The following is a 26530-nucleotide window of genomic DNA, read 5'->3' on the forward strand; positions in this document are numbered from 1 at the left end:
ACGCCAACTGGCTCCCCAAGAATCGACAAGAAAGAAAAATCATGGACGGCCCAGCGGGACGGGCCACCGTCAGTCCCACTTGCGCGAAATTGGAAGTTTTGCTCTCGGGTCGGTCTCCACGATCCGCGCTGTTCCCCTGAGGCAACGTCACAGCCTGGTCGATAGCGAGTGGAGAGAACTCACCATGATGATCCACGGAGCCAGTTCGGAGGCCGTCTGGAAGGGATCCCCGGAGACTGCACCGGATGGGTTGCAAGTCATCATCGTGAGCCATGAAGTCGGTGGGGGCTCGGCATAGCCCCTGGCCCCCGTCTGAACCCAACCAAATCCCGGGATTCTATTTGTAGTATTCACAACCCTGGGGTCCATCTCCGAACGCTGTCAATGCGTCATAGTCTTTACGGCAGAGCGTCCCGCGGTCATCCAGGCGGTGACGATGGGTGTGTATCGCGACAAGATACAATTATAAGAATCCGGGCTGACCATGGAACCGCCCTCGGGACCGGCGACGAGGATTGGACGCGCGCTGGGCCACTTTTTCCCAAAGGCGTTAGTCATTCAACTTCTAAAACGGCGATGACTGTTTAGGGGGGGCGAAAAGCGTGCGGCTATTTAAAAAGGCTCCATGGCACCCACACGCATTGGGGTCCGACTTATGACTATCTGCGACTCGAGGCCATGAGGAACACGGTGCGCGCAGGTGTCGCCATCGCCCTGATTGGCACCGTGCTGCTGCTGAAAAACCACCTGGATTACATCCGATCGCAGTGGCCGCAGTCCGTCGACAGTGCCGCCACAGCCGAGGGGAGATATGAGCTGAAAGATGGCGACCTCTATTTCGTGCCGGTCTCCTCCATGACGCCGACCGCTGCCGTTCAGAACTACATGGATTACACCGAGTGGGAAGCGACATCCACTCCATCTGCGGGGGAACCGACTCCCTCAACGGCGGCGGCGGAAGCACCGGCCGAGGAACCAGCGCCACCAGCCGAGCCAGCATCATCAGAGCGACCAACGCTCCCCGAGGAACAAACGCCTTCGGAGGACCCGGCAGCTCCGGAGGATAAGTTGGCCGCGCCAACCCGTTTATCGCAGAATGCACCGATTGCAAAGCTGGATCAGGTCATTGTCGTTGGAAAGACGCGGGAGGAGAACACAGACTGGGTCACGGAGGAACTGTCCGAGTACGTTGATTTCCTTGCAGCACCCCCGCAAGGCAAATACTGACCCGCAGTAGTTGGCAGAATGCAATCTATGAGGTCAACAATCCGGAGGCCCCGTTGAGGGTCAAGAAGAATAAAGGCAAGGAAAGCAACGTCTATCTGCAATATATCCTGGACCACTACCACGCCCTCCCGTCGGTCATCGTCTTCTTGCATGCGCACCGCGATAATGCGTGGCATATCGAGTTTGAGGGGACGCAAGACAACGTGTTGAACATGCGGCGCCTGCAGATCGACCACGTCCGGAAGTCCGGATATGTCAATCTGCGCTGCAACTGGGGGCCTGGATGCCCGGACGAAGTGCAGCCGTTCCGAGCGCAGCATGACGAACGTTGGACGGAGATTGCTTTTGCGGACGCCTGGGAGACCATGATGAACACGACTGTTCCGGAAGTCATCGCTGTCCCCTGCTGTTCGCAGTTTGCGGTCACGCGAGAACGGGTTCTCGCGCGCCCGTATACCGACTATCTAGGGTACCATAACTGGCTTATGCAGACCCATCTCGACGACGAAACTAGCGGACGCATTTTCGAGTACCTGTGGCATATCATTTTCGGGCAGGATCCCGTGCAGTAAGTCACCCTTTGACGATCAAACAGTGAGATGCATACTGACTTTGGTGTAGTTGCCCAGACCCGACTGTTTGCGAGCATGAAGTATATGGAATACCTACGCTAGATGATCTTTTTGCAGAAGGGGAGCTAGCGCGTAACTCTTAGAACATTGAAAAGCAAAATACTTCCTCAAAGATCCACAATACAAATAGAATGTCTCCATACCGTCAAGCTGCAAGGACGTATTGATGGAAGCAATTCAGGCCATTCACTGAAGAATGTATGTACAGAGGCAGACCAGTCTCAAAAGACTAAACCAGATTTAAGGGAAGTCGTTACATCAAGCTAAGAATTCTCGCAATGTTCCGCCCTCGTTCACCTCATGGCCAATGGTATGGGTCAGAAAAGGCGCTTCAAACATATCAGAGCAAGGCCAGAGGCATCATTCCCATGACAGCTGCCAGGGAAGCGACTCCGGGGACAGAAAGACCTGCCGCAGCATTCGTCGTAGTCGGAGTGGAGCCAGTGGTAGAAGATCCCGCAGAGTCCTGGCCACTGCCATTTGAGCCGGTGGCAGTGGCAGTGGCAGCGGCAGCCGAGCTGGAGCCCAGGGTGGTGGCCGCAGCGGCGTTGTAAGTTGTGGTGCTCAAGGAGCATGAGTTGACGAGATCAAGAGCCTCTATGGTTCATGTCAGTTAAAACTCCACAACATCCTGATCGCTGAGATATAATGTACCGTTGTCCTCATCGTTAACATCATCATCGTTGTCATGGTCATGATCATGATCATCATCGTGGCCATACTGAGTGATACAAGCTGCGCAGAGCGGGATCTGAGTACTCGCAGGTCCCCAGTTGCAGATACACTGGAGCTCAGCCGAGTCATCATTATCGTGCCGGTGGTCGCAGCTTTCGGAGATGCTCACGACAGGACCACATGCCGCCCAGCAATGGTTCGGGACGTCGTCGTGCTCCAGCTTTGCAGCGATGGCCACATTGCTGGCGAGCAACAGACTACCGAGAGCGAGAAGTTGTTTGGCATGCATGTCGAATCAAAGTATCGTGAGTTTTGAATGAATAGAATTGTTGTTGTTGATGTCCATTTTCAGGCTGGAGATGGCAGCATATCTATACGTCGAGGTCCTGTTTCTATAATTGTCTTGGATCTTCCCAGGTCCGAGGATATTGCCGACAATCTCCATTCTTTCTGATCCCTGGTCGGACATCTCCATCGCACTGAGGAAAAGGAGTCGGAAGCTCAGCCCCAGACCAAAGAGACCCTTCTTGGCAGCGGGCACTGTCATCTCCACAAACACCAATGTTCGAAGTCCAAAAGGAGTTGCCTGGATCTTCGCGGAATCTGCCAAGAGGGATAGTGTAGAGATACTTCCGTCCAGATAGTGGCTGTGTCGCGCCTACTGATATCCCCACTGTCATGTTTCTTCAGTTGTGGCTCGAACTACAGGCTTCCGCATTCTTGTCCTAGTGCCGACTCGCTTGTATTTTAGTTTCTCCGGACTGTCTCTGCCTCTCATTTGGACTCCACAAGCTTGGCCCTGCCCGCAAAATAGCATCAAATTTGATAAAAGGTTGTAAGCGCTGACGTTCTGGAATGTTGACCCCTTAGTAAGGATGAAGTTGACATCCCCCGCGGGAGCGGATCCATTCTGTACACGACGTCACTGCCACTCTCTCTGGGCAACTATACCCACAACATAAAACAGCCGCGCATACTACAACTAGGCATCAGTAGCCATGGCTCGGATTGGAGCTCTATCTTGGGAAAAGTACTGCCTGCGTCCGGTCCAGGCCAAAGCCCCCACCATCATCCCGGTGTTCATCTATGGCACAGCCTGGAAAAAGGACCAGAGTGCTGATCTAGTCTACACCGCGGTCAACGCCGGCTTCCGGGCAGTGGACACAGCGGCTCAGCCTCGACATTATCAGGAGCACCTCGTTGGCGATGGGATCCGCAGAGCCATTGGCGAGGGGGTGGTGCGCCGCGAAGATCTCTACGTAAGTATGCTATCTCTAGCATCTCCAGACCGTTAGCAGCTGAAACCTGCTGTCCAGGTGCAAACCAAATTCAGCCCCGTGGCGGCGCAGGACCCGAGCAATATGCCCTACGATGCCTCTGCCTCAGTGACGGAGCAAGTTCATGCCTCGATCAAGTCCTCGCTGCACAATTTGCGCCCAACGGCCGACCCAAAGAGCGTAGAGGACTCATACATCGACACTCTAGTTCTTCATTCTCCCCTCTCGACTGTCGCCCAGACCCTGGAGGCCTGGTCGGCCTTTGAGACTTATGTTCCCCATCGCATCCGCAACTTGGGCATTTCTAATTGTACTCTGCCCGTGCTTCAAGAACTGTGCACATCAGGCCAAGTTACAGTAAAGCCGGCAGTGGTACAGAACCGGTTTTACGGAGATACGCAGTTTGATGTCCCTCTACGTGCCTTTAGTCGCCAGCACCAGATCATCTACCAGAGTTTCTGGACCTTGACCGCAAACCCTGCCCTGTTTCGGTCTGCACCTGTACAGCAGCTTGCTTCTCTGGTTGAAATCACCCCGGCCGCTGCTCTGTACAGTCTGGCTATGGGTCTAGGGCATGTCACTGTCTTGAATGGCACGAAGAACGAATCCCGGATGGTGGAGGACCTTGCCGCACCAAAGAAAGTGGAGGTGTTCGCGCAGCAGCAGCCTGATGCTTGGCAGAATATCCTAGCAAAGTTTCAGAATCTGGTCGGGGAGTCTTTGGCATAGAAATGAAAATGTTGCCCTGTTTTTTCGATATAGTCTTGGGAGTAGCGGTATCTGATTCTGTACTATATCCACTATGTATCTAAAAGTACCAGTACCTACCATGCTGACTCAGCGCTCTCACCAATCAGCGCCCGCATCCGCACTTGACTGATCTCATCCTCTGGAGAATTCGCATCACTTCCTTTTGACGCCCTTTCCACTCGCCACTCGTCGCCGCCTTTCCTGTCGTTGCTGGTCGTTTCCTGCGCGACTACACACTTCGCCTGCTCCGCAGTTGATCTCGTCTGGATCCCATCGACGGCCCTCGGCCCAGTGGACGCTTTCTACTGGCGCCCGCCCGGTCGGTCTGGATGTTGGACAATTGATCGCCTGCTCGTTGCGACCGTTATCAGACACAGACTATCGTCTCTGTGCTTTCGAATTCGATCGCCTACCCTCGATCGCCGTGTTTGCGCATTGTTTTGCGATATTTCGATACCTTTGCTCCCCCCTCACTTCCGTCCGCTTTTTTTTTGGGTTCGTGTAGAAAGCCCCAACCTTCACATGACTCAAAGTTTAAACCGACTTGACGACCGTCCCTCTCGCATCCAGAAGTTTCGCCTCTTATCTGCGGCTACTTGCTTGAATTAGATATCGTGATCGCTTTATTCCCCCCCCGGAAACAGTGATTGGAAAAAGGATATACACCAAACTCGACTCTGGTCTCGCGATAAACCCGTCCTTCACCCATAACTGACCCCTTTCGATGAGCTCGCACGGCATGGCGCGCAAAAGGCCTGCTCCAGGCACCACCCCCGCTATTCATCCTCAGATGGGTGCGGCCTCGAATTTCTCGTCCACGAACCCCCCCTCTCAGCTGTCGAATGATCAGTTCCTGCAATGGGGCCAGGACCCGTCGAACGCGACCAATGCCACTTCCTTCCCTGATCCATCCTACAACACTGGAACATATCCCACAGCTGTACCGACAGGGTCGGCGGCAATCTCGAATCAGCTTGCCCGTCGACAGCCGTCAAATCAACTAGTCAGTCGAAACCGTGGATATGAGCAGGCTCCTACATACGTCGACCATGCTGAAAACGCGGGCGACGGAGAATCGGGAGCGTGGGAAGAGTCTCTGGATGAACTCAGCCAGCGGGCTGAGGTCGCGAAGCGAGAGGCCCAGGAAAAAAGGAAGCAGATTCCACCATTCGTACAGAAATTGAGCAGGTAAGATCTTACCTTGCATTTCGGGTTTGACCTGGAGCTGACAGCGCGCCTCTAGCTTTTTGGACAAATCAGAGAATACTGATTTGATTCGGTGGTCCGATGATGGCAACTCTTTTATCGTGCTCGATGAAGACGAGTTTGCCCGGACGTTGATCCCAGAGCTCTTCAAGCACAACAACTACGCATCGTTCGTGCGACAACTCAACATGTACGGATTTCACAAGAAGGTAGGACTTTCCGACAACTCTATGCGCGCCAGCGAACGAAAAAACAAAAGCCCCAGCGAATATGCAAACCCGTACTTCAAGCGAGGCAAAGCAAACTTGCTGTGGCTGATCCAGAAGCCGAAAAATGCGACGAGCCAAGGGAGCAAGGGCAGCAAAGGTGGAACGCGTGTCAAAACGGAGGAAGTTTATGAGAATGAAGCGGACGACTACGGAGACGATGGCATACGCACAGCCCGCGATGACCGTGCGCGGGGACCAGGGCAATTGTCCTTGGTGACCGACAGTGCCTTGCCCAAGGATCAACTGACCGGCGTTTATCGCGAATTGCAGGCGATCCGCCAGCAACAGCAAATTATATCCACCACCATCACCCGGTTGCGGAAAGAGCACGAGCAGCTCTACGCACAAGCGGCTAATTTCCAGGAGCAGCATACGCGCCATGAGAACTCCATCAATGCCATCCTGACATTCCTGGCAACAGTGTACAATCGCAGCTTGCAGGGTCAAGATGGACCGCAAAACCTGGCCAACTCGTTTGCTGGGGCAATCTCGCAGGATCACCAAGGAAATATTGTTGATGTGGGGGATGACTACCTCAGCGCTTTGGGATCTATGACTAGTCCTTCTGGGCAAAGGCATGGGAAGAAACAACCCCTGCTGTTGAAAGCGCCACCTGCTGCAGATGAGACGCTCTTGCCTCCAACCACTGGTCCCTATGAGTCTCGATCTCGCGGTCATGCGCGGCAACCCAGTGCCACGCAGCCCAGACATGTCGAAGAGGTGTTCGACAACAGCCCGCGACAGACCAGCTCGGCCGGCCTACCAAATGGACAGCAAGATGACAGTCATCCGCAACGGGATATTATGTCCGTGATCCAAAACTCCAACGCGAGAAACGGCGTTCCAACAAACTTCTCCGAATTCCCCAATGTGCTCTCTTCGCTCGAGACCTCCGGCGGCAACGTCCCTCTCACTCCAAATCAGCGCGCGGACATGCTTCGACTCATGGCTAATGAAACACACTCTACCGACGCAAACCCCTCGGGCTCTCCCAACAACGCTCTTATGACGCCAACACCACCTCCCATGCCACACAACTACTCGGGCCGACTCGCCAATACCCGCCATGAAATAGATAATCTGGTCAAGATGCAAGCGGAACAGGACCGCTCTGTCCAAAACCTGACCAACCTTCTCCAACCTCTCAGTCCGACAGGCTCGATCCCGGGGATAGCGAGTGACGGCAACGTCCCACCGCCGCCACTTGACCTCGACCAAATCTTCAATAACGACTACTTTACCGACTTGGGAGATCCGGATTCAAAGCACATCGGACACCACACGGCAGGCCACGACGATACAGGTGCACACGACACTGGTGGCGCTGCCGCAGACAACGGCGACACCAACGACCTGTTCGATTTCGACCACATTCCGGCCGAGGATGATCTCTTTGATGATTCCAACCATGACCAGAACTACAACTACGGCTTCGACGACACGGGCTATAACCAGACTCCCAGGTCGGGGAATAACCACGACTCGGGCCGTGTCATTGAGCAGTTGACGGACAGCGGAGCCACCAGTCCTGCGGCAACAACGCAGGGTGAGACTCCGGAAGATGGAGGCAGTGCCAAGCGCCGCAAGAAGGCGTGAGCAGGAGCTTCGGCGTATTTGGTCCCAAGCGGAGGTAAAGAAAAAGTACGATAGGGTGGCTTCATGGCGAATACCGCAGGCGTTGTTCAAATGGGGTTTATGCCTGTTATGTAGGGCTGGAGCAAGGGAAAATTGCCGGGCTGGATTGATTTGATTTGTAAAGGGTCAGCCCAAATCGAGACCATTATTATGAGTCCTGTTATGATTCTTATTTTCAGTCATCTAAGCGGATGTTGTTTGAAGATGTCCATTTTGCTACTATTGTGAACTATGGCTTTTCATCTTGTCGGGTCAGAGAAGTATGATAGATTCATCCGATCTAGATCTGTTTATTTTCACAGATAATCCACGCAGGATATCATCACTGCTTCTCCCGATCCCACTCCAAATCATTCACTCGTTCCCGCTTCCGTTCTCGTTCTCGATCCCGTTGCAATCCCCGACGACGTCCACTGCCACTTGCCCCGACGAGCTCCTTTTCCCGCTCGCGCGGATCGATGACCATCAAAGAGTCCGCATCGTCTGGGTGATCGCGCTTCCAATTCAGATCTTTGCCGAGTCTATCCTTGTCAAATCGCAGCTCGTGCGTGAGCCAGCCCTCATCGTCGCGGGATATATCTGCCGCGTCGGCGGATGGGCCATCCCATGACTGACATGATTGGCAGTTTGCGATAAAATGTAGATCACAGAGCTGGGCCTCCTCGTCATCTGCGTCTGCTTCCGCATCTGCATGTTTTGAGGGCCGTCCACTGGGTTTTGTGGGATGCTCCGGATCTGCACCGTCCAGCTTGGCTTTGAAGGCGTTGAAAAGTCGGAGTGCGTCGTTCTCGGTTGCGCTACTGAACCCCAAAGAGCCATTCATGCTGCTCCCACGGCCGGCGCCATTGGATGACCCCGGCGGCGGGCGTCTGCGTCCTCGAATCGCCGTCTCGGGGATCATGGCCTCGAGTGCGGTTTTCTTGTGGCCCGTGTCGGTACGGCCCGTGTCGACGTTGCGGCGCATCGAGGCCTTAAGTGATTCGATCTGTGCATTCGTTCGTGATAACTTGGATTCTTTCGCTGGTGGAGAGCCCGGGGTTGGGGAACGCGCTGGAGATTCTGGGTCACGCAGAGGCAGTTGAGCATCTGGATCGGGAGACCGTGGCCGCTGCTTGCGCTCTGGAGAAGGAGATCGTGGTCGTTTCCGTGGTGGAGGGGAGGACTTTTTTGCTCGAGGCTGCTCCGGTGATGCCTCCTTTGCTCCACCGGGGACATCTGCGACGAGTGTGGTGTTGAATTTCGGCTTGGCCGGCCGCATGGGCATCTCTTCCTCGCCTTCATCTCCGCCAAAGCTCAGTAGCGCCTTGCCCTTGGGCGCTTTCTTCTTCTTCTTCGGCTTCTCGTCGGCTTTGGCTCCAGTCGTAGACACAATCTTCCGGTCCTTCAACTTGCCAGCCAAGGGACCCAACTCGCCCACCTCGCATGAGGTCACCTTGATCGGGTACATGGGACGCTCTGTGCCTTCGACGCGATCTGCATCTGCGATCTTGAGTACATTGAAGATACTATCGCCCTCCAGCCGCCCGAAGAGCGTGCATTGGTTATTGAGCTCGCGCTCTGTGTTGGCGAGCGTGATGAAGAATTGACTCCCGTACGATCCGTCCTCGCTCTTGGCCATCCCCACCAGTCCACGCCGAGTGAAGCGCAGTCGACTGTGCAGCTCATCACGGAGCACGACGCGCTCGTCCGGGTCGCGGGCTTCCGGGTCATATTCAAACTCTGGGTACTCGTAGATAGATGTGCCGCCTGACCCCGTGCCTGTGGGATCGCCACCCTGGATCACAAAGTCGGGCGCGACGCGATGGAAGATGGTGCCAGCATAGTAGTTATCCTTGCAGTGTTGGAGGAAGTTCTTGCAAGTGAGCGGTGTCTGGTTGGCAAACAGGGCGATGTGGATCGGGCCGACCGTGGTGTTCAGCGTGGCGGACGCGGTGGGATTGGGCTCAGTGGCGTACTGTGTGGACATGGCGGAGGAGATTTGAGGTCAGGCGTCACGACATTGCTAGTGGAGGTGAAGGTGGTGGTGGAAGGGGAGCAGAAAGGGAAATCAAAGTGGAAGTTGCGAAAATGAAGTTCGGACGGGTCACGTCATGCCAGGGACAGACACACTGAACTACTATCACTAGGTAGACATTGTCTTAAGGACCTGCTTTTCTCCAGGATATTGCCAGTCTCCGGGACGGGAATATAGATATACATTAGGTGCAATGGGAATAATGTCGCTTGCTACAAGAAGAAGAAGAAAAAAAAGCCCTGGTCGCGTCCGGAAAAGTCCACGGAAGTTGTCGGTTTTCTGGTTACCGGTGATTCAGGTCGCAAAGGGTAACCGGTTGTCGGATGGTGTTGATCAGGTCGTCCAGTCGAAGTAACAATTGGTGACGAGTGCACATCCGGGCAAGTCCACGGGGAAGTGTGTCGCTGTATCAGCCCTGCTAGTTTCGCTAGATGCCCAGTGCATGCTGGCGAGCAGCCCTTCCATCGAGTCGGAGTCCCGCCCGGCCCGAGAATGTGTGGCCCTTGCAAGTGTTCAAAGCCGGAGCAGCATCCCGGCTCATCTCTCAGGTTGGCGCGTTGGGTAATATGAGAGGAGGGGATGGTTCACTATGACATGAGTGTTCCTGGCAGACTCCGCCGACCCCAGGGTCTTTGAGAGGGGACTCTTCCCCCTCCTGCTCCGGACTATCTGAGCTTTTCGGTATACGATCCTGCCGTTCCGCGCGGGCATGAAGCCCCAGCCGAAACCTGAGCCGTCTCAGCGTCCGCTCCGAGATATCGTACCCCTCCTGCCTCAGTAACTTGAGCATCGCCTTGTCGGTCAGTCTATCGTGCACGAAAAGCAGCTTGATGCGCGCATGCAGAGCTTCATCGGCCGTCGTGGTGCGGTGTCGCTTGCGGACCCCCCACTTGCGCAGCCGAGATTGGATCGTGCGTTCGCGCACTTGGATGTTATATCGGCTTTCGAGGGTGCGGCTGATAGAGTCGCTACTGATGCCGTGTTGGAAGAGGGAGATGATCTCGTCGCGGTAGGGATCTAGATTGATTTGTTGGCGGGGCATGGTGGTGTTGCATGGTTGGTTGGTGGGGGAGTGGTGTGAAGAAGGGGAAGAAGGGAAAGAGGGAAACAAGAGGCCTCGGGAAGCCGAGGCCCAAGGCGGTGAGAAGTATACTACAGGATTTATAGTTTCAAGATTCTTAAATAAATTACGTTGCTAGCACAACTAACGAATTGGCAAACAAACAAACTACTTCTTGTCCTCGGTCATGGCACCAGTGCTGCTCTCGACCGCACCATGCTTGCGCCGCTTGGCGATGGTGAAGCCACCGATCAGGAAGAAGACCGCCTCCAGACCCAGAATGACCGCCAGCGTGACCATGGCGCCAATCACACCAGCAACGGGGCGCGAGATACCGCCAGAGCCAGAGGAGGAATCGTCGGCCGTGCTAGAGGCGGACGAGCTCGAGGTCGCGCACGAGCCCGTCGTGAGGCCGCACATGCCGCACAAGTTCGTGTCGTCGGTGACGGCAATCTTCTGGGTCTCCGAGACAAAGTCGGACCAGGACATCAACACGTTCGAGGTACCGAACAACGGGTAGGCCACCGGCTCGTCAGATCCGGTGAGGGTGCCGTTGTGGAAGGTGAAGCGCACGTTGATCTCATCGGTATCCGGCATCCCGGTGCCAGGCGCATCGGTCACCAGCTCAAGCACGAACGAGGACGCATAGTCCGGAATACCGGTGAAATCAATCGAGGCTTTGGGTAGTTGCATCAATCCAAAGAACGAGAGGAAGGTACCGTAGGAGCCGAACTGCAGGCCCAGCAGCTCGCCCGCGCCGGTGATGGTGTCGTTGAGGCCCTCCAGGATCTCGCCGGCCAGGATGGCACCGGCAATAGCTCGCACGGGTTCGGACTTATTGTAGGCCAGGCCGTACTCGTGGGCATTGGCCAGGGTCAGGAGCTGGTGATACACCGAGTCGTTCAGCAGGTCACTATGGGGGAAGTTGGCCGACGAGTTGTGGATCCGTGCGACATTCAGGTAGTCGAAGATCTCGTAGGCATTCAGAAAATTCGTGGAGGACTCATTGAAGGCCGCGGTCAGCATAGGCGAGAGCGAGTGATAGAAGTCGTTGGTGGAGGAGAGCAGCTCCATGTACTGGCTCGAGAGGAAATAGTTGTTGCTACTGACGGTGGCCTGGGGGCAGTTCGTGGTACCCTGCAGCCAGCTCGAGTCCTCGCTGTCGTCGCCGTCCCCCACGACAGATAGCGGAATCAGCTGGTAGCCTTGCAGCGGCGACTGGACGGTCGTCCCGTTGGCGAGCTTCATCGAGCCCATTGTCGCGCCGACAGGCGGGTACACGCCTTGCAGGAAGCCCGTGCCCGAGTTCTGCAGCACGGCGTCCACAGGTGCCGAGGCCTGGACCTGGGTGAGGTTGACGACATTGGAGCTGATGCCCTCGATGTACTTGGCCGAGGAGTTGTTGATGTAGCGGGCGTTGTAGAAAGAGCCCGCATCGAAGACCTCGCGATAGCCCAGGTCGGTCAGCTCAGTGTTACCGGAGACCTTGGCGGTACGATCACCGTGGCGCGCGAAGATGTATGCACCCACCACACGCTCGGCCGAAGCCAGCGGTGCCATCATGGAGGCCAGCAGGAGGCCGGACTGAAACGAAGTGCGCATTATTGAGGAAGTCGGAATAATCCTGCAGGACGAGAAAGCGAACGAACCCAGATGGGTGGGGGAGCCCCGTCTTTATCAGTGCTTTTCCTTCTCTATTCTCCCACTAGATCCTCACTTCAGAGTCAGTCTGCGGAAAAACACCCCGACGGTCATGCAACCAATCAACCTATACGGCCATACCGCTTTCCGGCGGGGATTTCTGGTTCAAGCCGTGCCATTTTTGACTAACTTAGGCATGCTGAGCCTGCAGCGGCCAGTTAGGGCCAATCGGTGCCCGCGGTGGAGTGCGTCGTGCTCCAGCGTCTCTTGCCAGCGCGCCAACTGCGGGCCAGACTTGTCCGCTAAGGCCCATCCCATTAGCAATTTTTCTCCCGGAGGCCCCCGGTCGACCTGCAGCGAACCCCGACTTCACCCCAACCAGTAAGTGCTGCCGTAAAACGCCGCGGTATGCCGGTTCTGCAGTCCGACCGCTAGTTTCTTCATCGGGGAGAGGACTGGAGATGGTCGCTCGTCCTCGTGGATTCGGATATACCATGGGGTTAGTGAGAATCGCAGGCTCGATGGTTTAGGTAAATAAGCATTTCGATCTGTAAAATGGTTCCGAAATTCTGATTCATCACTATGTATGTAAATGTCCCGTTTGCTTCCCCCCCACCCCGGGGTCATACCGCCACACCCTTATCGCCCATCAGCTCACACCCGATGCGCACCACCCCAACCATGCCCCCGGTCTGAACGGCCTCGGACCCACCACCTGCTAGCCTCCACTCGATCTCGGCCAGACCCTCTAGCCAGGCAATACGAGTCTGGGCGGGGACTTCGAGTTGCTGTAGTTGATCTGCCAATGCAGATAGAATATCAGCTAGCGCCAGACCCTTGGTCGACTTGAGCGTCTGCACCGTGTTCAGGCACGAGGTCACATCGCTGGTCGATAGGATCGTAGTCATGATCTGTTGGATATCGGCCGGGTGTGGCGCCGCGATGCAGTCGTAGATGGTCCCGTTGGTGATCGTCTCAGGTTCCGGCCGGGGTTCGGTTTGGTTTTTGGTCGGCAGCGGCATGCTGCTGGCATGGCAGGCTTGCAGGACGTTCAAAGCTCGTCGCATATCACCTTTGCTGAGGGTGACGAGACTGTCCACTGCCTCGGGTTGGATGCGGACCTGCTCCTTTTCGATCACTTGGTCGACGAGAGTGCGGATGTCGGCCTCTTTGAGTGGGCTGAATCGGAACCGCGTGCATCGTGATAGCAGCGCGGGCGCGAGCTTGTGGGTGTAGTTGGCGATAATGCAGAATCGCGTATTGGCCGTGTACCGCTCCATGATCCGGCGGAGAGCCATTTGAGCGGCCGACGTCATGGCATCGGCCTCGTCGAGGATGATCAGCTTGAATCCAGCGAGAGAAGTGCCGGCGGTGGACTGGGGTGCCATGGAGAAGATCTGTTTCGTGCTGGCAAACGTCTTGATCTGCTCGCGCACCACATCAATGCCACGGTCGTCACTGGCGTTCAGCTCCAGCACCATCTGCCGCATATTCTTGTTTCCGTATATCCGTCGTGCCAGCGCGAGGATCGTGGAGGTCTTGCCGGTGCCGGGCGGGCCGTAGAGAAGAAGATGAGGGAGTCGCTATCATGTTGATTAGTATGCCGCTTCCCTAATGGAGCGAGATAGCAAATACATTTGCTTCGACGAAGCGATTGATGGTCGCGAGGATGTCCTGGTGGCCAGAGACATCATCTAGCGTGGTTGGCCGATACTTTTCGACCCTGTGCAGGCATTAGTGTCGAAGTCGTGAGTTCATCTAGGGAGCATGGCTGACCAGGGCAGATTATCTTGAGCTTCCACCGGCAGGTCGGCGGCCGTTCTCTTCTTGCCAGCACTCTCCGAGCTGAACTGGACATCCTTTGAGGGCGCATCGACGTCCATCTCATCGTCGTAGTCGGACATGGTGGGCAATTCGACAGATACAGAAGAAAACGACGCGTGAATCAATCAGGCGCGTAAAGAGGCTCGGGACGGAAAATCCTCCCCTCCCGCGATGACATGCTGCCTTGAGTGTGTTAGTTAGTCCCCACCCATTATTCCTCCAACACCGCCTCGACTTCTCTCTCTCAATCCTACACACCTTACCATTCACAATGCCGGTCAGTTCTGTGTTCGGGATGTTTGTAGCTCACACTACTAATACTGTCCATCAGGCGTACCACTCCATCTTCTTGGAGGACCGCGATGTCCCCGTCATAGGTATCGATCCCCTCCCCGCCCCGGCGCAGCCCACCTTACTCCAGAACACCGTCGAATTGACCGTGATGCTGCTCTCCAGGGAACTTCCCAATCCTGCCTCTGCGCACTCGCACTCGGGGTCCCGCATACACGCTCCCCCAGCTCCCTCCCAACACCCCCGACATCGACGTCGCCCCGGACAACGAATCCTACGACTGTGTCGACGAGATCCTGTCGCTCTTCCGGGCCAATGTCTTGTTTCGCAACTTTGAGATCAACGGTCCGGCTGACCGTATGCTCATCTATGGAACCCTCTTCGTCAGCGAGTGTCTCGGCAAAGTCAAGCCAACCATGGCCGCCCGGGATGCGGAGAAGGTAGGCATGAAATGATTCGCCGCAAGAGACAAAAGTCCTGACATGGAGACGCCTAGGCCCTCATCAACGCCGCCCTCGAAAACTTCGCCGTCCCCGGTGATGTCTCGTTCCCGCTCAACCAGGCCTTTGAGCCCCCACGCGACCGCCAAGACGCAGAGAGTCTTCGGCAGTAGGTCTATACCTCGTGTGTCTGATCAATTATCGCTCTGACCGGTTTCCCTCCTAGGTACCTCTCACAAGTGCGACAGGAAATCGCCATCCGGCTACATGCTCGACTATACGCTGGCGGAGTCGGGCCGTCAAAGGTAAGCTCCATTCGAGGTCATTGGAAGGTCGCTAACAATATCCGCAGTTCTGGCTGAGTTTCACAAAGAGAAAGTTCATGGGGAAGAGCCTGTAGATGATGCCCGCATTTGCTATACATTTGTACTTTCTTTCGAAGATTCAGCGCATGAAATGGAATTGTGATACTACTCCGCCCCACTCACTCTCTGCGTAACAGGTCTAAAAGATGGAATCGTTATATTGGTACAGTGTGAATCTAATGACTTTTAAACAGATGTCGATGCCATCTCGACATCTGAATCACTGCCCGGGGTAGCCGTGCTGGTCACCTTCCGTCGTTTCCGGAAGGCGCCTGCGGCCTGGATCTTCTGTGTACTTGGGAACACGCGAAGTCCATGGAAGAGATAGCCCTCTGCGCCGCCACGGCTGGACATGAGGGGGTGGGTACGGCCGGGCAGGACTTGCCACTGGCGCACGCGCAAAGTGTGCAGGTTGGGAGGGAGCAGAATGGTGGGGTCGAGTTCAAACTCTTCATTCAACTCGGCGTCTGAGCCACCTTGGGTCTCGATTTCCCGCCTCCGGTGGATGAATGCCGTCCTCCGAGCTGTGGAGTACATGTCCATCAGTTGAGTGAGTGGCTCGATGGTTGGTGAATATACGGCGACAGAGCCCGACCCGGCAAGCAGTGGCACCAGATGTTTGAGAATGCCTGCTGGCTCCATCAGGGTGCTGACAATGAGTCCATCAAATCCACCATCTCGCGCCTCATCCACCACGCTCTTGACCTTTTCCCATCGATTGCGCTTGTGGAAATATGCACTGCGTTTGCTCTGCTTGAAACTTTCTAGCTCCGATGCCGAGAGGACGGGTGGCTCGTTTTCGTAGATGGGATCCGCCATGGGGTCAATCAGTTGCATCCAGCTGATCGATTTGAGATGGGTGTGGAGAGGATGTGATTCATCGGGCTTGTCCGTGTCATAGCCAAAGTATTTCAAGAGGGATAGGTTCGGTTGTGAGTAGGAGTGGACGACGGTGATAGTGTTGCCGGATGCAGACATTGGGGCTGGACGAGGACGCTTGTTGGGTGTGTGCTGTTGCTCGTCCTCATCCGCCTCGTCCTCATCCCGGGGGTATAGAATGCCCATGCGCTCGGCCATTGCCGCCACAACGAGGCCACCGGTATCGTCGACCACGAAGTACCGACTATTCGGCTTGGGCACAGGACTTGAGTCCAGCGCAAGATTTCCACCGTGGTGTACATTGCCCAGACACCCGAGCAGACCGATATGTTCGTCCCGCAGCTCCAAGGTTCTCGCGGCATCCCGTCCCTCCAGAATATAGTTGGTGAGCAAACTCACGTCCATCGGGAAGATGGTAAACCGCTTGATGAACTTCTTGCGCTTCCGTAAGGTGTACTTGGCCAGCGAGAAGGCCGTCTTTTGGTCCAATGCCGAGTGCGACTCCAAGATTTTCTCGACGATCTCTCGGCCCGCCCCCGTGGCCGTCTTCTTCAGCTCTTCGATCTCCTGCACCGTCAATCGCTGCGTCGATGCATCGTCGACCGTCTCCCGATTGGAGCGCATCGGGGTCCCCTCCTCTTGCTCCAGGCCGTCGGCCTCTCCGTCGACGTCGGCGTCTGCGATGAGAGCTTCGGCATGCAGTTCGGCGGCGGAGACGGCCCGCAGCACATGGCCATCCTTCTCGTCCGGGCTGTCAATTTCATATGTCAAGTAGAACGGCCGTCCGATTATCTGGTTTGCCGGGAATAAGCCATATTTGCCCAAGTTGACGGTTCTGCATCGCATCCATCAGTACCGGTCAGGTTCGGCCGCGGGGTCCACTCACGTATCTGGGATGAGCTTGACAATCTTCAGCATGTCCGACGGCAGCCGGAGGGCCACAAACTGGTCTGGCCGAATGTAGGAATGCATGCTCGGCAGGTACTCATGCGACCGCAATCACCATCGGCTGCTTCGTCTTGGGAACTTTTTTGCAGCCGAGTCCAGCTCCGACCAATCACCGACCGGGCGGTCTGTCTCCGGATTTAGGTTTCCCCGATACGGTACGTGACGTATGTTACCGATCTTCCCCCGCCGCAAAAAGTGGATGCCTGGCTCCATCTCATCATTGTTGTGTTCGCTCGGCTCTTCTCCAGGGCATGGCCCACCTGTGCTGAGCCTTGCTCGCCCTCCTCATCTACAACAGACTGAACTCCCTAGCCGAGAGCCGCCAACATCTCTGATTGGTGACACATCTCGGCGCTTGGATCTCAGCCCCTGCAGACCATCCCGCGCGTCTTCGATGTGTCCGTACCTGATGGCTCACTTTCCTGGGACTACATCAGACGTCAACCCCCCTACGCATAGGGCGTTGTGCTTTGTTTCTGGCATGACTGGGGACATCTTCTTGGGGTTCTTTCCATCACTTTCAGCCTGATGTGCTTGCGGCTCTTGCTGGCTAAAAATATCCCGCCCAAAATCGCCCCAGTGTCATCCCATCTAGTACTAGTACATCCCGACTTAGCGGACCCGACTTCATGGTGCTACGCAAGTCGCCCCCACCACGTCTTGAGAACATCTCCAACAAGTGGACTACGCGGTCCGAGCCTCGGTCGACCACTTCCCCCGCGAGCTCTCTTCCCTCGCCCGGACAGCTCGCGCGCCTGAATCGCATCCCCTCCCAGGACTCTATATACTCCCCCGACCTCAATACATCACCCGCGTTCGACCTCATGCCGCTCGAAGAAGCACAAAAGTCCCCGATGGGTTCACCCACCGGATACCCCCAAAGCCCCTGGCCCGATGACATTCAGGATCGAACGGCTCAGCATCGCCCGGGTTCCGCGCAGGAAGAAACAACATCGGATGGTAGCGGCCACTTGGTTCCGGCCGTCCTGCGGGCCGGTCCACAACCAGGGCCGGCAGCCGATGAATGGCGCGGATCAACTCCAGATCCCTCCAACGGGGTGCCCCCGGTGCAGTTGCGGTCGAATAATCCGTTCCTGAAGCCGCGGACGTCGCAGCCCGGCCAGGACCTGAGCGACGAGAGCCAGCGTGATTCGCATGCCACGTCTAGTAGTGGGCCGCTTAGCCAATGTACGTTCAGGCACCCACGTCCTGGAAATGCCTGACACTAACATCTTCTGCAGCGGAAGGCTATATTCCCATGACCGCACGACTGTCTCTTTGGGACAAGCACGAACAAGAGACGTGGGCTGACCGTCAAGCTTCCTCTGCGCAAGATCCTGGGCTCCCGGGTGACCATCAGCACGGTCCGGATAGCCAATTCCCGGCTCAACCGGCCAGGCAGTACTCGGACCCCCAGTCGATTTACTTTGAAGGGGAAAAAACAAACCCATATACCCCATCCGTTGTTGTGACCCCCGACCTATCCAATAAAGACCCATTCGACGCACAGCAGACCCAACAACCGCACGCTCCCAGCAAACTCACCTCAGAAGCCGGAATCCATACCCCGTCGGCCACAATCTCCAGTGCAACCACGGCAACCTCCCACGAACTCATTGATTTCGATGGCACGGATCACCTAGGCGTCGAAACTAGGTCTTACGGTGCCGCATCGTCTGTGTACTCATCCGAGGGCGGCGGCGATGGGACCAACGAAAGGGAGCTTTTGGACACCCCAGAGCTAGAAAGGGCCTCGTATTTCTCCAAGGTCAATACGGAGCTGCAAAAGTTGTCGGCGCAAAGGACGAGCATCTCTGCTGCAGAGGCCGCGCGACAGAAAGAGCAAAGGTCCGAGACTTATGCCATTCGACATGTCAACTGGAAAGACCAGATGGACCAACTGCAGGAATCCTCAATTCTTGTTCAGAACAAGAACGGGCCATGCCCACTGCTTGCATTGATCAATGCTTTAGTGCTGCGCGCCGACCCTAAAACACCAACGCCGATTCTCAAAGCGCTGCAAACCCGCGAGCAAATCTCGTTGGGGCTGCTGATTGAAGCAATGTTCGAGGAATTGACCATGTGTCTGAGTCCCGATGAGGAGTTTCCGGATATTGAAGCCCTAGCCCAATTCTTGACCATGTTGCATACCGGCATGAATGTCAACCCGCGCTTGACTCTGGTGAGCACTACGTGCAATCTTGAAAGTATGACAACTGATCTGTTGCCAGGAATCTGCCGACTCATTAGGCTCGTTTTTTCAAACTAGCGACCTTCGACTGTATAGTACATTCAGGGTGCCTTTGATCCATGGCTGGCTTGCTTCATGGTCTAGTCCGACTCACGAAGCCATGACTCGAGTCGCTCAATATCATGAGGATATCCAGCTCTTGCAATTCCGCAAACAAGAGCTCGAGGAGCGCGTAATGCGTGATGAGTCTCTCACATCAGAGGAAGAGCAGGCTATGGCAGACATCCAAACGATCCTGTCGTTTGTGGGCATCGAAACCGCCACGCAATTAAGTCCCTTCGGTCTGACGCAACTAACGTCAAAATTGGCTCCCGGCTCAGTCTCCATCCTCTTCCGCAACGACCATTTCTCTACCCTTTACAAGCATCCAACGTCGCATCAACTCTACAGTCTGGTCACCGACGCAGGCTATGCAAACCACGCCGAGGTCGTTTGGGAATCCCTCGTCGATGTAACCGGTTTCAACGCAGGGTTTCTCTCTGGTGACTTTCGTCCTGTTGGGAACGACCCATCGGCCACCTCCGATCCTGCTGGTCCACGCACATCTAGTACAACTGCCAACCGCCCTCCTGCTACGGGTGAAGATCCGGAAGGGAAGCTATCTTCCCAGGAGCAGAGCGATGCAGATTATGCCTACGCGCTTTCTCTCCAGTTTCAAGAGGAAGAACAACGTGAGAATGCCGGGAACGGTCGCCGTACCTCCAGTCAACCTTCCCCTAGCATGACCAATCCACCCAACCGGACATCCAGTGCTGCCCAACCGGCCACTGGCCCTGATCCGAACGACCCCAACGCCCCTCCTCCTTCGTACGAACAGGCGGCCAATCGCCCGGCATATTTACCACCACAGCAGAGGAGATACCCGGATACACCGACGAGTCGAAATCGGCACTCGCAAGGCCACCTCCCTCGCCGATCTCCGGGTCCCGTCCCCGCGGGGCATTATGATCGAAATCGAGATCGGAACAAAGATTGCATCGTTATGTGATTTATCCATACGATCAGTATCTTTTGCCGTTGCTTCGGCGCAATAACGCTTTTTTCCTTCTTTTCTCCTCGCTGAACACACTTTTTTGATCCTTTTTTTTTCATCTAGCTAGCGGCGTTTGTTGATGACGGAACGAATTTGATGAAGTGATGCATGGCCCTGCAGTCAGAGATTTGGGGTCAAATGGTTAACCTTGCAGCTTAGAATATTTGAAACAATATTTGAGAACAAAACCTCCTGAATTGTGCTCCTAATCCACCACGGATCTATTCCCCGCTATTCTTCGTCTTGCAGCGAGCGCCACAGTGGTGGAGATAGACCTGACACGGCGCAGCGAGGTCCTTGATCTGCTGCTTACGGAGTCTACCTCCTTGCGTGATATACTCGGAGTAGGATCTGTCACTCAGGGAGGATATGAGAAGAAATGAATATATCTGACTATGTTCCGAGTCCATTCTACTCAATAAAGCACCCACTATTCCGAGACCGGCCAATCATCCCATGCGCCGAGTTACCCAAAGGCCGCGATATTGTATTGTACAAGAAACGAAAAAAAGCCCTCATCAAACATGAACAAAAGGAAATCATTAATAAAGAGTCTTCCTCTCCCGTAACGGGAGTTTCGGGTCATATTTATCCCAGATGATCTTGTTCTTATTGTCCAGGTGGGCACCCTCATCCGTAATGGGGATAATCGGATCCGTCTCACTGACTTCGTGGTGACTGAATCCCCACCGGTCACGCGGGATCCATAGCGTCGCTGGAGGCGACGCGATGCACGGTTCGTAGTACGCTGTGCTCATCTGCTCTGGAGTATACTGGATTGGGGCAATGTTGCGCCGTACCTTGCGGCATAGTTTGGCATAGTCTTTGTGCACGTTCGGGTGGAACCAATTCCAGATTGCCGCTGCGCGCCGTGATTGGCGGCGCGATTCGTTGATCTCGGCCACGGCATCTTCCTTTGCTAGCAGTTCTTCCTCTTCTGCATCCAGGGTCCTCGGCAGATACGTGTTCAGCGGGGCTACCGCTTCGTTGAGGGACATATGAGCCAAAAGTGTCCCAATGGTAAATAGTACCATGATGACCACAGGCCCAATGGCACCTTTGATTGCACATAGGCCGATCAGGCAGATTTCAGCCAGGTAGACGCCAGTGAGGAGATGTTGCAGCGCTCGTGGGTACACGAGGCCCTTGGTGTCGATGTTGAGGTCGTATACAAACAGGAAATTATATCGGTAGGCTTGATACACCAAATACAAGCCAATAAAGGAAAAAGCGAGAATCAGCGGCGCAATGCAGGAGTATGCCAGTGCTAGAATCCGTTAGCTTGGTGTATCAGAAAAATACAAGATAGTTCCTTACCAATCACACCCATGTTCGTGAAAACGGGAAAGACATTTCCCCAGCTCACGCCGCCGAGCTCTGCCCAACGCTCGAAAAGATGGCGCGGAGAGTACGCAAAGAAAGTGGTGATGAACTTGAACACCAAGGCGCTGCCAACTTGGACCAGAGCAAGTGAGCTGGTGCTCAGCCCTTGCAGGAGGAAATAGGAAATATAAAAATTGGTTGCTTTGGGAAGATTCTTGGCCAGAAGGTCCTTGGCAGAAAGAGGATTCCTGATAATCTGCTCCGTGGCCGCCGACGCAGCCGATGTTAGGGTCGTCACCAGGAAGACTTGGACCACTTGGAAGACGAAATGGGCGCTTTGAGTGAAAAGCTCCACTCGCGCCAGTGAGGGCACTCCTGCTTTGCGAGCGCAGACTTGCGGGTTACCATTAGTGGAGTTGAACAACAGGTGGAGAAGAATGCTTACTTCGACAGATAATTGGCACCAAAGACATCAGCAAAACCAGAGCAGCCGACGGCAGCAGTCCTTGAATAGCGCCCTTCAGAATCGAGGGGAGATGGAGAATCCACCCCAGGAACGGAAGCAACTTGCAAAGGTAGGTAATGTTCGAGATGGCACCGACGACGGCAGCGGGAAACGACCAGAAGATGACCAATGCAGCGATTCCTCCCTGGACAGCGAACCGGCGAACAATACGTTGCCACCAGCTGAGATTCAATGCCCCCCAGACAACCTCCTGCGGCGAGATACCAATGAAGCGTGGTGCCATGTGGAAGGGCTGATGGTGAGATAAAGTCTGCAGCGCAACCTGAGCTTGAGATTGCGAGCTGAATTCGATAAAAACGGCAGACAACTGCTTAGCCTCGCCTTCGAGGTGCTTCTGTTGGAGAACTGTAGCCTCCTCGGTCACCCTGGCCAGTTCCGACCGATACCAGTGGATAGAGTCAACTTTCTTGCCAAATAATAGTTTGAGCCGGTGGGTGGGCCGCTTGACAGTGGTGTTTGCAAAGGGATCGTTCGACTCGCAATCCTGGCATGTGTCGGCAGAGGTCTTCCCTTTCTTCAAAGCATCAATTCGGTACTTGTTCGCCTTTCTGATCAGCTTGGTTTCGGCCCCTTCTAGTTTGTAAGAGAATTTGTCACGCTCGGTGACCAACTTGTCCAGCTCCTCGCATTCTGATGTGATCCAGATCCGACGGATTGAATCGCCAAATACTTGTCGCAGCCTCTTTTCGTTCCTGTAATCGGGTGGCACGTTCATGAAGAGCACCGTTCTCGACGACATTCGAGAAGAGTAGGCGGGGGAGTTAAGATAGGCCTGGCGCAGATTCGCATAAAACAAGCTCTCCCGGGTCACCACGTAGAACACAAACGCTGGGGCACGGTCAGCCTTGCTCCAAGATACGACAGAACCTTTGGCACTAACTGAAGTAGACACACCCCACCAAAACGTTGGCATAGTACTTAGTGGGGTTCGCGATATTGCTGAAGCTGAGACTGTTGAGCTGGCTGTTCCCATTGCCGCCAGTGGCATGAATCGGGAGCAGAATGGGCCATGTGATGAGCATTCCGACAAAGGAGATCGTGCACAGTACGCGCAGAAACCGCAGGAACAGATACCCATCCAAGGAGGAGTGGTGAAGCACATGGTTGTCCTCCATCTTGAAAAAGGTTCCAAACCAATCGATCCAGCCTGTAGGCAATTCAGGACTCCGCTGGCTGGAGGGCACATCTTAGCTGCTTGCCACAGTGAATGCAAGAGATGCTACTTACTGATCATGGAAATCCGGCAGGTGAGATCTCGGTGCGTACCATCGGCGTTGTGTTCGTCGGCAGATCAGAAACAATAGAAACCAAAAGGCGGCAATAATCAACGCCGGGACCAAAGTCGTCACAAACGCCGAGAGCGACGAGCCACTGGCACCAGTGGCCCCAGCAGCCAATTCGCCCGTGGTCGACTGGGGGCCGCCACGAGATGAGCCGACATTTGGGTCATTGTTGGGATTCTGCAAGCAAGGTCAGAGAGTGTGTGTGTGCTTTCCGGCTGGACGGGGCCACATACAATATTAGGACTCGACATGGCGAGCACCTATTTCCGCAGAACACGGTGAGACTGAGCAGCCAAGATGATAAAGGAGGAATTTGGCTCCTAATAATATTCGCTTGAAGACAAAAAAAAAAGCATTGCGTCGGCCCGTCCCCCCTCCCTCTCCACCGAGCATGCATGTCCTTTTTTGACCTGTCACTCGAAAGGAGGTAGGCTGCCATACATAGATCGCCCGCCGGCCAATCCTTGATCGGTGGAGCCCATCGAACCCAAATGCCGGGACACGATGAGGGATTACCATGCTAGGATGTGCCGATCTTGCTGTCTGTCCAGCATCCCGGACAGTGGAGGACTAGGATCGGATTCCTGGAACTCGGCATCGACGCTCTGCTCTCGATCTAAAGACATGGCGGCAAAAACCCGTGCCAGGCCCAGGCACAATACCTCCCGGAGGAAGGACACTATTGAGTGGAGACGTGTCGATCGGAATTGATGACGGCCTAGCTAGTAGTTCACAACCCCTGAACTCAGCAGCCGGAGCGCCGATCCATGCACCGAGCACCACGAACTGCCATCTCGGGACAAGACTTCCTATTGGCGTGTGACCCGCAGCAGTGCAAGGTGATTCGAGCCGATGGCCACACACAATGTCAGTGCGGGATGATGATCGGGGCTGCAGAGTTCATGGCTTTGGGTGTCCTACAGCACCCGATCTTGTGGCTGATGCAATAGGGCTGACTGAGTGGGTGAGAAGCGGTTGGCGTCGTCATTGTTCACCACCCATGCTCGTGGGACTGGCTTGACAGGACTTGGACTTTCGGACTGAACGCAAGGGGCGCCCTCTTCTCTGGTGGTGATGGCAGCACTGCACATTCCGGAGGCTGGTGTGTGACGCCTAATGCACCAGCCCCAATGGGGATGATTTGAGAGATGTCCCGTTTCTTGATCTGGACGGGATTCGATGTGTCGTCCAACTACCATCAGGGGATCGGATCAACACTCTGATGTCACGGCGACCATATGGGACCTGTCGCTGTCAAATCCTCGGAGATCTACTAGAGTCAGGGAGGCACGACCCAAAGACAGATGCGGTGGTGGCCCGTGTCTTGGCGAACCATGCATTGACGGGGGTCGTACATAAGACGAAAGAGATGATCAGGAAGCTCTGCCAGTCAAATGGGAGGGTCCGTGGACAATCCAAGTTCGCGTCCTCCTCGCTGTGGATGATAGATGAGGTGCATATATGCCAGTGGCATCGTTATATATTTTTTTGCTATTATCGTCTATAGCCACATCAAAGGGACCGATCCGACAAACCAATAATAGAGCGCAACTTAGACAATATTAGAATGCAGAACCATGTGTAGCTACCCATCTATAGAGTGGTGACCGTAGAAGGAAAAGGCGGTGGGTTGCATCCCGGCAGAAAAAGCCCCCGTCAACAACTGAAGCTTGCCTCTCTCTCTCTCTCTTTGCCAGACAAGATGGACGATTCATCAAAAGAGGCGCCTTTCAATGCACCTTTTGAGAAGCAGCCATTCCCGTCCCTGTCAGAAGATGACCTCGCCTCCCCAGATGGGCCAGGAAGCTACGTCGAAGAGGACGGCAGCGTCACCTCTCCAGGCTACGAGGAGGTCGAGGTGGAGGATGATGCCGACTTCCAATCGCATTACTCCGAAAACCAATCGTTCTCGGACTCCGGGGATGAAGATGATGGTATTGGAATGCACCCTTCGCTCCGACAGTCCAACAGCTCGCTCCATGGACCCAATGCTTTTGCGCCTCCCTTCTACAACCGGCCACCGACGCCCCTGCCGCCATCACCCTCGCTGACCTCTCTCCTCCGGCCACCATTCTCAACCACCACCTCGCGCCCAACGACGCCGGACAGCTCCGATGTGGAAACCCCGAACGACACTGAAGCCGCCGTCGCCAAGTCCGCTCGTCGCGCAACCACCGTCCCGCGGGCCAGTCCCAAGGTTCCCACCTACGAGTACTACGGTTTCGTCCTCTATCTGGCTTCCTCTCTGGCGTTTTGTAAGTTTGAACGTACAATTGGGCTTGTTGTATATGCTGATCCATGCCAGTGATATACATTCTGTGGTCGTATCTTCCATCCCCGTTTCTTCACCAACTCGGCATCTACTACTATCCCAACCGTTGGTGGTCGCTGGCAATCCCAGCGTGGCTAGTGGCTTTGATCATCTACATCTACGTGGCACTAGCATCGTACAACACCGGTTACTTGACCCTGCCTATGAATAGCGTGGAGAATATTGTGGACGACGTCGCCAACGTCGCAGTCATTGACGGGAAAGCGCGACGACGACCTGGGGGAGCAGCAAAGATGAAACCGGGTGCGACGTCCTATCAGATCATGGGTCCTCAGAATCGCAAGGTGAGCTGGCAAGAGATCTGGAACGAAGGCACCGATGCGGTTATGGATGTGCCGGTGGGGGGCGTGTGTGAGGTGCTGTATGGCCAAGATCGGAACGACGACTTGGAACTCTCTTCGCAGACGGCGGGTTACCGGCGGTCTTCCTTCTCATAGCGAGTGATTCCCTCCCTCTCTCTCTATAGACTTTTGTCGCCAATGATGTCGCGCGTGTCACGTGACTCGACCTTCTTCAAGGGCCGGAGATCTCCTGCTTTTCCTTCTCTTCTCGCCATCCCGGTCCCCCTCAGAAAATCCCGAGCCTGGTGACTGCTGGCCTGCCGACATGTCAGATCAACCTTCGACCCCATCCCGAACTGGTCGTCCGG

General features: G+C 55.1%; 12 protein-coding genes across 12 annotated transcripts; 6 read left to right on the forward strand and 6 right to left on the reverse strand.

Moving 5' to 3' along the window:
- Window positions 1-678: 678 nt before the first annotated feature.
- PFLUO_LOCUS5759 (uncharacterized protein) lies at window positions 679-1799 on the forward strand (the record flags this gene model as incomplete). The annotated part of the gene is made up of 2 exons (XM_073783235.1): window positions 679-1184; window positions 1238-1799. 2 exons carry the CDS (start codon window positions 679-681, stop codon window positions 1797-1799), a joined length of 1068 nt encoding a protein of 355 aa, XP_073639810.1.
- Window positions 1800-2199: 400 nt separating this feature from the next.
- On the reverse strand, window positions 2200-2823 carry PFLUO_LOCUS5760 (uncharacterized protein; the record flags this gene model as incomplete). The annotated part of the gene is made up of 2 exons (XM_073783236.1): window positions 2200-2456; window positions 2514-2823. The coding sequence occupies 2 exons, from the start codon at window positions 2821-2823 to the stop codon at window positions 2200-2202; spliced, it is 567 nt and encodes a 188-aa protein (XP_073639811.1).
- A 709-nt stretch (window positions 2824-3532) lies between these two features.
- Window positions 3533-4540, forward strand: PFLUO_LOCUS5761 (uncharacterized protein; the record flags this gene model as incomplete). Its single annotated transcript, XM_073783237.1, has 2 exons — window positions 3533-3793; window positions 3833-4540. The coding sequence occupies 2 exons, from the start codon at window positions 3533-3535 to the stop codon at window positions 4538-4540; spliced, it is 969 nt and encodes a 322-aa protein (XP_073639812.1).
- A 760-nt stretch (window positions 4541-5300) lies between these two features.
- PFLUO_LOCUS5762 (Heat shock transcription factor) lies at window positions 5301-7632 on the forward strand (the record flags this gene model as incomplete). Its single annotated transcript, XM_073783238.1, has 2 exons — window positions 5301-5749; window positions 5805-7632. The coding sequence occupies 2 exons, from the start codon at window positions 5301-5303 to the stop codon at window positions 7630-7632; spliced, it is 2277 nt and encodes a 758-aa protein (XP_073639813.1).
- Window positions 7633-7993: 361 nt separating this feature from the next.
- On the reverse strand, window positions 7994-9637 carry PFLUO_LOCUS5763 (Peptidyl-prolyl isomerase cwc27; the record flags this gene model as incomplete). Its single annotated transcript, XM_073783239.1, has 1 exon — window positions 7994-9637. The coding sequence occupies one exon, from the start codon at window positions 9635-9637 to the stop codon at window positions 7994-7996; it is 1644 nt and encodes a 547-aa protein (XP_073639814.1).
- Window positions 9638-10913: 1276 nt separating this feature from the next.
- On the reverse strand, window positions 10914-12347 carry PFLUO_LOCUS5764 (uncharacterized protein; the record flags this gene model as incomplete). Its single annotated transcript, XM_073783240.1, has 1 exon — window positions 10914-12347. One exon carries the CDS (start codon window positions 12345-12347, stop codon window positions 10914-10916), a length of 1434 nt encoding a protein of 477 aa, XP_073639815.1.
- Window positions 12348-13009: 662 nt separating this feature from the next.
- Window positions 13010-14290, reverse strand: PFLUO_LOCUS5765 (Subunit of heteropentameric Replication factor C (RF-C); the record flags this gene model as incomplete). The annotated part of the gene is made up of 3 exons (XM_073783241.1): window positions 13010-13969; window positions 14022-14109; window positions 14163-14290. The coding sequence occupies 3 exons, from the start codon at window positions 14288-14290 to the stop codon at window positions 13010-13012; spliced, it is 1176 nt and encodes a 391-aa protein (XP_073639816.1).
- Window positions 14291-14481: 191 nt separating this feature from the next.
- PFLUO_LOCUS5766 (subunit of the Arp2/3 complex) lies at window positions 14482-15341 on the forward strand (the record flags this gene model as incomplete). Its single annotated transcript, XM_073783242.1, has 6 exons — window positions 14482-14487; window positions 14542-14587; window positions 14667-14941; window positions 14998-15110; window positions 15168-15246; window positions 15294-15341. The coding sequence occupies 6 exons, from the start codon at window positions 14482-14484 to the stop codon at window positions 15339-15341; spliced, it is 567 nt and encodes a 188-aa protein (XP_073639817.1).
- Window positions 15342-15492: 151 nt separating this feature from the next.
- On the reverse strand, window positions 15493-17157 carry PFLUO_LOCUS5767 (tRNA (adenine(58)-N(1))-methyltransferase non-catalytic subunit trm6; the record flags this gene model as incomplete). The annotated part of the gene is made up of 2 exons (XM_073783243.1): window positions 15493-17020; window positions 17072-17157. 2 exons carry the CDS (start codon window positions 17155-17157, stop codon window positions 15493-15495), a joined length of 1614 nt encoding a protein of 537 aa, XP_073639818.1.
- Window positions 17158-17762: 605 nt separating this feature from the next.
- PFLUO_LOCUS5768 (uncharacterized protein) lies at window positions 17763-20372 on the forward strand (the record flags this gene model as incomplete). The annotated part of the gene is made up of 3 exons (XM_073783245.1): window positions 17763-18321; window positions 18375-19315; window positions 19365-20372. 3 exons carry the CDS (start codon window positions 17763-17765, stop codon window positions 20370-20372), a joined length of 2508 nt encoding a protein of 835 aa, XP_073639819.1.
- Window positions 20373-20959: 587 nt separating this feature from the next.
- Window positions 20960-23381, reverse strand: PFLUO_LOCUS5769 (uncharacterized protein; the record flags this gene model as incomplete). The annotated part of the gene is made up of 4 exons (XM_073783246.1): window positions 20960-21684; window positions 21735-22133; window positions 22186-23094; window positions 23147-23381. The coding sequence occupies 4 exons, from the start codon at window positions 23379-23381 to the stop codon at window positions 20960-20962; spliced, it is 2268 nt and encodes a 755-aa protein (XP_073639820.1).
- A 1870-nt stretch (window positions 23382-25251) lies between these two features.
- PFLUO_LOCUS5770 (uncharacterized protein) lies at window positions 25252-26318 on the forward strand (the record flags this gene model as incomplete). The annotated part of the gene is made up of 2 exons (XM_073783247.1): window positions 25252-25804; window positions 25855-26318. 2 exons carry the CDS (start codon window positions 25252-25254, stop codon window positions 26316-26318), a joined length of 1017 nt encoding a protein of 338 aa, XP_073639821.1.
- Window positions 26319-26530: the final 212 nt, after the last annotated feature.

The sequence above is a fragment of the Penicillium psychrofluorescens genome (genome assembly GCF_964197705.1).
Source record: "Penicillium psychrofluorescens genome assembly, chromosome: 3".
Classification (NCBI taxonomy): domain Eukaryota; kingdom Fungi; phylum Ascomycota; class Eurotiomycetes; order Eurotiales; family Aspergillaceae; genus Penicillium; species Penicillium psychrofluorescens.